Consider the following 11,549-nt stretch of genomic DNA (forward strand, 5'->3'; position numbering starts at 1 on the left):
TAGACTATGCTGGTTCTTTGTGATCTGTGAACCTTCCTTGGACGTAGGAATGAGGTCTAAGGGAGCTGGCTCTTCTCACTATGACAGGTTGTTATGATAAACTTGTGCCTGGCTGAAGTGTGCAACAAATGGCGCCGAGGAGATGGGACCAACACCTGAACCAACGGATTGGCTGAGTAAAGTTAAAACCACACTCATTCCTTTACTCTAATTGGCCAGCAGAGAAGTGGGAAACTTTCTCTGTCAGAGTATTTGAGTATTGGATCTGAAACAATGTTTTAGTTCTCTGAAGTGCCCTGCGAGGTATTTCAAAGAGTCCGTATATACGAAACATCATATTTACCATTGAAGTTTTTTGCATTAATTAAAATAACTAGTATATCTTAGAAGTCGTGTTGACCTCTTTTGTTCCTAATACCAGATTTGAATTGACGCGACTTTGACAATTGGTGACCCCGACGTGATCTGGTAGAAGGGACTTCGCTGGATACTGTCCGGCCCATTTGGTCACCTCTTTCATCGAACCGTGTGTTTCACAAACTGCCCGGGCTTCTAAAAAGGTAAGCAGATACCTATTGTTAAATAACTAAAGATCTGCACATTGGCTTTATCCAAATTAATTTTGTGAAACACCTGTCTGATGTAAGTGAACTCAATTATGAAACTATTATGAGTAGATAAGCACAATATTGTGACATGCAAGCCTTTAGTAAATGTGATGTTTAAACCATGGTACCAGAGAGTATTGGTTCTACCGGCAAGGTCCGTGAGATACGGCTAGGTTCAGGAGACAATACTGACATCTACCGGCAAGGTCCGTAATTGCGACAATACGGCTAAGGTTCGGAAGATATAGGGAATAATTGGTTTAAATAATTGCTATCGGCAAGGTTCGTAACTACGACAGTACGACTAAGGTTCGAAGAATTATACCGGCAAGGTCCGTAACTGAGATACGGCTAGGTTCGGGAAATTTTTGATAATACTGGTGACTGGCAAGGTCCGTAACTAAGGGTTGCGGCTAGGTTCAGCACAGTGTTTTGAATAAAATAGACGCGGCTGTGTGCCCAAATAGATTGTGTGTGGAATATAAGTGTGTCATTTATGACTGTGTGACATATTTGACTGTATGATAGGATTATGACTGTGTATTGTGAGTGAGTGCGATAACTGTGTACTATTTTTGCTGTGTGATAACTGTATACTACGTTTAACTGTGTACCATTTTTGACTGTGAATACAAAGAATATTTTAAAACAGTAAATGATGAGAATTACAATTAGGAAATAAAGTTTAAAGTGTGCAAACGTTAACAAAAGACACCCATAGGAGGTACTATAAAAGTTAGACAGTGCGAGTGTTGTCGTATGCATGAAAGTGTGAATGATAAACCTGTATACCTTGATAGAAAACAAATTGGGAATCAAAAGACGTTTGTGGCTGTCCAAACGGTATAATTTGGGAATAAATGTTGGATTTGTGTTTACTCAAACCATATAACCCGTCAGTAACAATCGAAAACATGAAATGAAAAGTGATGAATGAGTGTGACTGAACTAAAACGTTTGAACTGATATATTTGAAATATAACATTTGATGTTTGACATAGCGTAATACTGCTTTTAAATAAGTAAATTGAAGTGATTTGGTGTGGCGTTTAATTTGATGTATCAACCATTGGTTAAATAATTGAAAAACTTGGGTTTATTCGTTCAATTTACCAATTGATGTGTGGCGTTTAATTTGATGTATCACCACATTGGTTAAATTATTGAAAAACTTGGGTTTATTTGTTCAATTTACCAATTGATGTGTGGCGTTTAATTTGATGTATCGCCACATTGGTTAAATAATTGAAACAATTGGGTTTATTCCTTCAATTTACCATTTGATGTGTGGCACTGTAAGAATACTGCTTTCAAACAATTAAGGTTGAAATAACCTGGCGCCGAGTTTAACTAATTAGGTGGGAATAATAGATAGATGTACTTTAAATAACTAAATAGCGGACGAATATTACAAATTAAAACGAAAAAAACATGACTACCAGCGGAGAAGCGGAAAGAATATTGAAGGCTCTAAAATCCACACTTGAAACAAACGGAGGAAAAGATGGAAAAGAATGGAGCAGGCGAGGAGAAAAACTTTATAGAGAATGGATAGACGATGGTTGTATACTGTCCCCCGATGGAGTGCCTGTAGAAGGCGAACCAGGGAGAATACTGGAGACGTTGAAACGGAAAACCCAGAAAGCAGAAGGCGAATGGAAAAGTGAAGGAGAGCCCCGCAGTGGCAAAATTAAAGACGCAATGGAGAAAGCAAAGCTAAAGGAGAGGATTGGCCTAGCAATGCTTGGAAAATTGAAGAAACTGTGTGCGGAGAAAACAGGACAAAAGGAAAGGACCCGTTTATACCCACCCTTACCAACAGCGCCACCACCATATGAAGACCACCCAAAAACAATGGCTCCGGTTCTGGATATAGCGGGAAAAGTCCACTATCAACAAAGGACAGATGAGGGGGAAGAAGGAGTGTGGGTCAGAAAGAGCGATATGACTGACAGAAGGGGAGAAGTGGATGGCGGGCGGCAGGTAGCTTAGTGGGTAAGAGCGTTGTGCCAGTAACCGAAAGGTCGCTGGTTCTAATCCCAGAGCCGACTAGGTGAAAAATCTGTCGATGTGCCCTTGAGCAAGGCACTTAACCCTAATTGCTCCTGTAAGTCGCTCTGGATAAGAGCGTCTGCTAAATGACTAAAAATGTAAAAAAAATGTAAATGTACTTCTAAAAGCTGCAAGAGCGCTAGAAAAAGGAGTGTTTGAACTGAGTAGAATTGAGGGAGAGACGGGGAACAGATGCGGAACAGAAGGAGGAGGGAGTATTTACGGTGACGGTGAGAGTGAGAAGGAAGAGAGAATGAGCCTAACTGGAGGAAACGTAAGAGGTGGTCTAGCCCAGGGGGAGTGGCAACGAAACAAGGATGCTGAAGAAGGGGAAAGGAGGGAGAGACTTGAGAGACAGAGAGATGAAGAACGACTGGAAGAGTTGAAGATGATAAAAGAGGAAGTACGACACCAGGAAGCACAATTGCAAAAGTAAAAAATGGAGCTCAAAGCGAACAAGAACGGAAGTGAAAGTGAACGCTCACCAGTAAGGGGACACTGTATTGACCTCAGAGATGAGGAGGAAAGAGGGAAACAACAAAAACTAATATGTGGAGCTTTTGATGGAGACATATGGGACAACAATGATGGACCTGCATACCATACCCGAGCCAGGGCCCAGTCCAGAGAAGGACACAAAGGGGGGCAGTACCCGTTGAGGGAGACCCCAGGGGGGGTCTCAGTTTACAAGCCATGGTCTCACAGAGACATACAGACACTGGTGGACAGTCTCCCCCAACCTGATGAATCTGGACACAGATGGGTGAAGTCTTTTGAGAGTCTCACAGCAGCGGATGAACTCACCATAGGTGATATGGTTACTGTAATGAACAGGTGTATGGGAGACCAGGAATGCAGAGAGATAATGACCTCTGGGGGACTGAGAGGGCAAGTGTGGTCGGCTACAAGATTTGACCCCCACCGCAGTGACGTATGGAATGTCATAAGGAGGAAGTATCCTACCCAGGCCAGACCCGAACTGATGAGAACTCTGATATTGAATGACGATGAAACCATACCAGCATACATGAAGAGGGCTAAGTGCCTCTGGAGGCAAGCATGGAATGAAGAACCAGGAAAAGACACCATGAAGCACCTCTTCCTGACAAACTGCTTGGGGGGACTCCCGGATCAGGCTCGAGCTGAATGTGAAAAAGTTGTGGCAATCACCGCAAAATCAATTCCGGAATTTACCGAGATAGCACAACACCATGTGGAACGATGGAGAGAGGGTAAGCGAAAGGAAGAGGATGAACTCAAACAACTTCAGAAAAAGGTTCTGAAGAAGCAACTGACAGAGGACAAGCCGGGAAAACAAATGGTGGTAACCAGTACCCCAACATCTAATCCTACCACTCCTGCACCCGGAAATGATACTACTGCTGCAGTTACTGCTGTAATACAGGCAATGACGGAAATGATGGCACCTTCTGGTCCTCCTGGATATGGTGCACCCGCATACCAGCAATCCTATATACCACCACGACAACAGGGATACACCCCTAGATACGCTGACCAAGGGTGTTTTAACTGTGGGATGCATGGCCACCTGGCAAGACACTGTTATCTCCCAAGACAGGGACAACAAAGAGGGAGGGGTTACATGGGACAGTCCAGAAGACAAGCACCGAGATACCAACAAGGATGGGGAAACTGGCAAGGAGGAGGAATGCCAGTCCAGCAGCACCAACCACCACAACAGCAGAACCGAAAACAAGACCCAGCAGTGCCTAACGCTGCCTTCCTGCCCAGCATGTCATGGCTGGGTGATGAACACAATTACCAATGAAGCTGCCCAGAAACCCATAAGGATCCCACCACCAACATTTACACTTTCCCACCAGGTTCAGAGCCGATAGTGACATGTTCGATTGGAGGAAGACAACATAATATGCTGATTGATACAGGATGTACATGGTCTTCTGTACAAGCAACATATCAACTCACTACCAAAACACAAGCTTTCTCTGGGGTTTCTGGGGCTATAATGAGAAAGCCATACACAGTTCCATTGGAGGTTGTATGGGATGACCAACAGGTTACCCATCAGTTTCTATACAACCCGGAATGCTCAATGGGGCTCATGGGGAGGGACCAGCTTTCCAAACTGGGATGTAGTATCTATTGTAACCAGGAGGGTTTACATGCATCCATCACGCCCATAGATGATCTCATGCCAGTAATCATGAAAAAACTCTCCGACCCCCCTCACATGCTATATGTGGGAACACACCTAAACGAGGAAGATGAGGAGGAAGCATATGTTTACTGGCTGAAGCTCATGGATACTGACCCTGATGCTCCCCGAGTATGCAGAGAGTTCCAACTATGGAAGGCCTGGATACAGACCTTAAATGCATACTATCCACCTGAGGACCCTCCGCACATGACAATGAACTATACCAGGGACTTGGATGAAGCCTGGGAGGAGGAAATGGACGATAGGCGCCCGATTGTGACCAGCAATTATATGTACATACTCAAAGAAGGAGTGGCTACCAGCTGCATGGTCATGGATGGAGACGTGGTACTCACAGACAAATGGTTTGCTCTTCCTAATGATTCTATGCCGCATGTTACCCTTCTCGTGGGATTTGGATATGAGGCAAGATCTCTGGGACCAGCGGTAAAGGCAGCAAGTTGCCTACGGTGGAACAAAACCTCTTGTTACAAAGTGGAAAGCGCATTCCTTGAGGGAAATCAAGTATGGAGAATTAAACTCAATGTGGATGATGTGTCAAAACCAGAGGTTGTGAGGAGATCACGTTACCATGGCAGGGAGATGACTGATCATCCGGATACTCCTAACATTTTCAATCAACTACCAGAGGAACTGTGGACAACAAGTGCTGAAGATGTGGGGCTGGTTGATGTAGAACCAGTGGTTGTCTCCATTCGAGAAGGAAGTGAACTCACTATCCCAGTTCACAAATCTCAATACCCTCTCAGTGAAGAGAAGACGAGGGGTATTGAGCCTACGATATCAGGACTCCAAAAAGGACAGGTTATATATCCAACCTGTTCTGTGTGGAATACACCCATCCTTCCAGTAAAGAAAGGTGACACTGGGAAATGGAGGATGGTGCAGGACTTCAGACCAATCAACGAAGTAACTGTACCAGATGTTCGACCTGTACCAGACCCATATCTGGCCTTACAGAACATTTCACCCACCCAAGATTGGTTTACAGTAGTGGATCTCGCCAATGCATTTTTCTGCATCCCATTACATCCAGAGTCCCAACCACTTTTTGCATTTACCTATAGAGGGCAGCAATTTACGTATTCCCGACTTCCACAAGGCTACCGTGATTCCCCGGGAATCTTCAACGCTATCCTGAAGAGCCACTTGGAAGAACTAACATTACCTGAGGGGGTGACACTACTCCAATACGTTGATGATCTTCTGTTGGCAGCACCCACTGCTGAGTCTTGTTTGCAGGCCACCAAGTCCCTTCTCCTGTTGGTGGCCAAAAAGGGATACAAGGTAAAGAAAGAGAAAGTGCAGTGCTGTCGGAGAAGTGTCCAGTTCCTGGGAAGAGTGCTGTCAGGGAAGGGACAAGCTGTGTCTGTGGCTCAGAGGACCTCCATCTTGGAACATCCCAAACCTACTACTGTACAACACCTTTTGTCATTTCTTGGCCTTACTGGATATAGCAGAACGCATGTGCCAGAATACTGTCTTAAAGTGGAACCACTGCGGGCAATCTTGAGAGAAGCAGGAAACAGAAACCTCACAGCAGTCCTTAAGTGGACTCCGGAAGCAGAGGCAGCTTTAATCCAACTCAAACAGATGCTGGCACAGGCTGAAGCACTGTCCTTACCCGATTACACCACGCCATTCTGTTTGGATGTTTCGGAGCAGGATGGTTATGTACATTCCATCCTGTATCAGAAACAAAAGGGGGAAAGAAGAGTGTTACACTACTATAGCGCGAAACTGGACAACATTGAAACAGGACAGACTGACTGTGCCAGACACATGGCTGCCATTGCAAAAGCTATAGGTAAAACAGCCCACATTGTGATGAGACATCCACTTGAAATCAATACAGATCATGGGGTGACCGCTTTTATAGGCTCCAAACTTTTCACAATGTCCAGTAAAAGAAAATCCAGCATAACAAAGGCCATCACTGCAAAGCACATTACATATGTGACAACAGCAACCAATATGACCGATGGTATGGGTTTTGGAGAACCACATGTCTGTGAGGATAGAGCAGCCAAACAGATTAAAGTCCGAATGGACCTGCAAAACTCACCCTTGGAGGGGAACAAAATCACCCTGTTCACTGATGGATGCTGCTACAGGTCAAAGGACCCAAAGGAAGGAAACACTGCTGCCTATGCAGTGGTGAAACAAGACACAGAAGGAGGACATTAAGTAATGGAAGCAGAGAAACTTGGTCCCAATGAAGCTTCAGCACAGTTAGCTGAACTTAGGCCGTTGAGGAGAGCTCTACAACTAAGTGAAGGAAAGAATGTGGACATCTACACAGACTCTGCCCATGCACATGGGATTGCACACATTGATGGACCACAATGGATGAGAAGAGGCTAGGCTAGATATTGCAAAAATCAGATATACAGACTACATGCAGGCACTAATTTCTCTTGTTGAAAGATTGTCTAAACAGGTGGTGGAAGTGCGCACTCCTGCTGTTGAAACCACGGACGAGAACAGAGACATCCTGGTGGGAGATTGGGTGAGAGTGAAGGTGCATTCCAGGAAGTGGACGGAGCCAAGGTGGGAAGGGCCTTTTCAGGTGAAAGAGGTATCAAGTCACTCGCTGAGGGTAAACACGAGTAAGAAGGACGTGTGGTACCACAGACCACATTGTGCCAAAGATATAGTTCCAGGAAGAACTCTAGATCAAGTACAACAGGACTTGGCTGCAGACGGGGAGGATGGTATGGTTACTAGCGGGGCTGGCCCTATGGGGAACAGTGACATCCAGTCAGTATCATAATATAGTCATTACCTTACAGGAAGGGGAATCTCAAGTGATGTCCCTAGAACCATGTAAGATCTGGTCATGGAGGAATAGGGCTAGTGGAATTGGGGACACTGGTTGCAATTGGAACCAGAAGGAAAACTGTAACAAAATGTATCCCCATGTGTTAAAGAGAAGTACTTATCTGTGTGGGGGAAAGTGGTGTCCATATTGGGATTTTATGATTACAAATGTTGGCACCTTCTGGGAATGGCGTAGAGGCTATCCATATGTAATAGGAGATGCTTCTAAAGCAGCTAGGTTTTCAATGATAAGGGGTGTGCAGGGGTCAAAAGGGGGTGCATGTAAAGGTGATGAAATCCTACTAACCATCCAAGACATTAAACTTACAGACGCAGGTGTGTACACCTTAGCAGCAGTACGATCCGGACCAGACACCATGGGTGTGTTCACCATTGTGGTCACACCCAAACCTGCAGCTGGGGAGAGACAGACCCAGTTGAACCACATCACCACTCCAGGACCAGCTCAGCTTCAATCCACTAAGGTCCACTGGAGAGTTCATCAATGAGCTTGACGCCTTGATAAGTTCCTTTCCTGAGGATGGCTCACCCCTCACAGTTTTGGGGGATTTCAACCTCCCTATGTCCACATTTGACTCATTTCTCTCTGCCTCCTTCTTTCCACTTCTCTCCTCTTTTGACCTCACCCTCTCACCGTCCCCCCCTACTCACAAGGCAGGCAATACGCTTGACCTCATCTTTACTAGATGCTGCTCTTCTACTAATCTCACTGCAACTCCCCTCCATGTCTCCGACCACTACTTTGTTTCCTTTTCTCTCTCGCTCTCCTCCCACACTACTCACTCTGCCCCTACACAGATGGTAATGCGCCGCCGCAACCTTCGCTCTCTCTCTCCCACTACTCTCTCCTCTTCCATCCTATCATCTCTTCCCTCTGCTCAATCCTTCTCCCTCCAATCTCCTGATTCTGCCTCCTCAACCCTCCTCTCCTCCCTTTCTGCATCCTTTGACTCTCTGTGTCCCCTATCCTCCCGGCCGGCTCGGTCCTCCCCTCCAGCTCCGTGGCTTGATGACTCATTGCGAGCTCACAGAACAGAGCTCCGGGCAGCGGAGCGGAAATGGAAGAAAACTAAACTCCCTGCCGACCTGGCATCTTTTCACTCCCTCCTCTCTACATTTTCTTCATCTGTTTCTGCTGCTAAGGCCACTTTCTACCACTCTAAATTCCAAGCATCTGCCTCTAACCCTAGGAAGCTCTTTGCCACATTTTCCTCCCTCCTGAATCCTCCCCCCCCGCCCCCCCCCTCCTCTCTCTCTGTGGATGACTTCGTCAACCACTTTGAAAAGAAGGTTGACGACATTCGATCCTCGTTTGTTAAGTCTAATGACACTGCTGGTCCTACTCACACTGCCCTACCCTATGCTTTGACTTCTTTCTCCCCTCTCTCTCCAGATAAAATCCTGCGACTTGTGACTGCAGGCCGCCCAACAACCTGCCCGCTTGACCCCATCCCCTCCTCTCTTCTCCAGACCATCTCCGGTGACCTTCTCCCCTACCTCACCTTGCTGATCAACTCATCCTTGACCGCTGGCCATGTCCCTTCCGTCTTCAAGAGAGCGAGAGTTGCTCCCCTTCTCAAGAAACCAACACTCGATCCCACTGATGTCAACAACTACAGACCAGTATCCCTTCTTTCTTTTCTTTCCAAAACTATTGAGCGTGCCGTCTTTAGCCAACTCTCTTGCTATCTCTCAGAATGACCTTCTTGATCCAAACCAGTCAGGTTTCAGGACTGGTCATTCAACTGAGACTGCTCTTCTCTGTGTCACGGAGGCTCTCCGCACTGCTAAAGCTAACTCTCTCTCCTCTGCTCTTGTCCTTCTAGACCTGTCTGCTGCCTTTGATACTGTGAACCATCAGATCCTCCTCTCCACCCTCTCCGAGCTGGGCATCTCCGGCGCGGCTCACTCCTGGATTGCGTCCTACCTGACCGGTCGCTCCTACCAAGTGGCGTGGCGAGAAGCTGTCTCCGCACCACGTGCTCTCACCACTGGTGTCCCCCAGGGCTCAGTTCTAGGCCCTCTCCTTTTCTCCCTATACACCAAGTCACTTGGCTCTGTCATATCCTCACATGGCCTCTCCTATCATTGCTACGCTGACGATACACAACTAATCTTCTCCTTTCCCCCTTCTGATAACCAGGTGGCGAATCGCATCTCTGCATGTCTGGCAGACATATCAGTATGGATGACGGATCACCACCTCAAGCTGAACCCTGGCAAGACGGAGCTGCTCTTCCTCCCGGGGAAGGACTGCCCGTTCCATGATCTCGCCATCACGGTTGACAACTCCGCTGTGTCCTCCTCCCAGAGTGCGAAGAGCCTAGGCGTGACCCTGGACAACACCCTGTCGTTCTCCGCCAACATCAAGGCGGTGACCCGCTCCTGCAGGTTCATGCTCTACAACATTCGGAGAGTACGACCCTGCCTTACACAGGAAGCGGCACAGGTCCTAATCCAGGCACTTGTCATCTCCCGTCTGGACTACTGCAACTCGCTGTTGGCTGGCCTCCCTGCCTGTGCCATTAAAGCCCTACAACTCATCCAGAATGCCGCAGCCCGTCTGGTGTTCAACCTTCCCAAGTTCTCTCACGTCACCCCCCTCCTCCGCACACTCCACTGGCTTCCAGTTGAAGCTCGCATCCGCTACAAGACCATGGTGCTTGCCTATGGAGCAGTGAGGGGAACGGCACCTCTGTACCTTCGGGCTCTGATCAGTCCCTACACCCAAACGAGGGCATTGCGTTCATCCACCTCTGGCCTGCTGGCTCCCCTTCCTCTGCGGAAGCATAGTTCCCGCTCAGCCCAGTCAAAACTGTTCGCTGCTCTGGCACCCCAATGGTGGAACAAGCTCCCTCACGACGCCAGGACAGCGGAGTCACTCACCACCTTCCGGAGGCATTTGAAACCCCACCTCTTTAAGGAATACCTGGGATAGGATAAAGTAATCCTTCTACCCCCCCCCCAAATTGTAAAGTGGTTATCCTACTGGCTATAGGGTGAACGCACCAATTGGTGCGTCGCTCTGGATAAGAGCGTCTGCTAAATGACGTAAATGTGCCCTTGAGCAAGGCACCTAACCCTAATTGCTCCTGTAAGTCGCTCTGGATAAGAGCGTCTGCTAAATGACTAAAATGTAAAATGTAAAATGGGGGGAAGAGGGCATATCCTATGTTGACTTATGACAAGTTCATGGACTAGGGCCCTATAAAATAGGCGTTGCGGACCGAATCACGGAATCCAGACATTAAACCCAAATTCAACAATATTCAAACATTTATTGAACTTAGTAGGAAATCAACTAAATCTATTCAACTTGTTAGAAAACGCATTCATTTGCCCAAGCCAATCATAAGACATGAACAAAATGCATCAGTGATTGGTATTTCCATGAACTTTCTGAAAGGGCACAGGAATGCCCCTGTCTGTGTGCATGTGTGCGGTGCGCGCGTATGTCTACACTTTGTGTAGCCGTTAGCGATGATGCTAATGATAACCTTCTTCTGGTAGGGAAGGAATGGCTTTCCCCCAAAACCTTCGCAAGTAAATGTTAACTACAAAGTAGCCTATGCCTGCCTGGCAGAATTATACCGTGATCATTTGCATCACTCCAGTGGCCATTTGTCCTACAGCAACACCGCTTAACCAAACAAAGGTCTCTTCCTGGTGCACGCTTGCATTTAAGGGTAACTACACCCCAAAATCTAAATGTCTTCCATTTTTCCCAGACCTAAAAAATTGTCACCTGATAGGGTTTAAACATTGTTGTGGACATAGAACATCCAATTGTGCTGTTTTGCTATTAAAAAGGTGTACTTTTGAGAGCGAAAACCTGCCAAAACAGGGAC

General features: G+C 46.8%; 1 protein-coding gene across 1 annotated transcript in view; it reads right to left on the reverse strand.

The window, feature by feature from the left end:
• Positions 1–6,653, reverse strand: part of LOC311117425 (serine/threonine-protein phosphatase 6 regulatory ankyrin repeat subunit A-like) — a gene marked incomplete at its 5' end in the record, with an annotated part of 56,123 nt that extends 49,470 nt beyond the window's left edge. Inside the window, one exon of the mRNA XM_084192361.1 lies at positions 6,631–6,653. Coding sequence (XP_084048487.1) covers positions 6,631–6,653 — 23 coding nt within the window. The remainder of the gene's footprint in view (positions 1–6,630) is intronic.
• Positions 6,654–11,549: the final 4,896 nt, after the last annotated feature.

This window comes from Coregonus lavaretus (genome assembly GCF_964263955.1).
Source record: "Coregonus lavaretus genome assembly, contig: HAP1_SCAFFOLD_352, whole genome shotgun sequence".
Taxonomy (NCBI): domain Eukaryota; kingdom Metazoa; phylum Chordata; class Actinopteri; order Salmoniformes; family Salmonidae; genus Coregonus; species Coregonus lavaretus.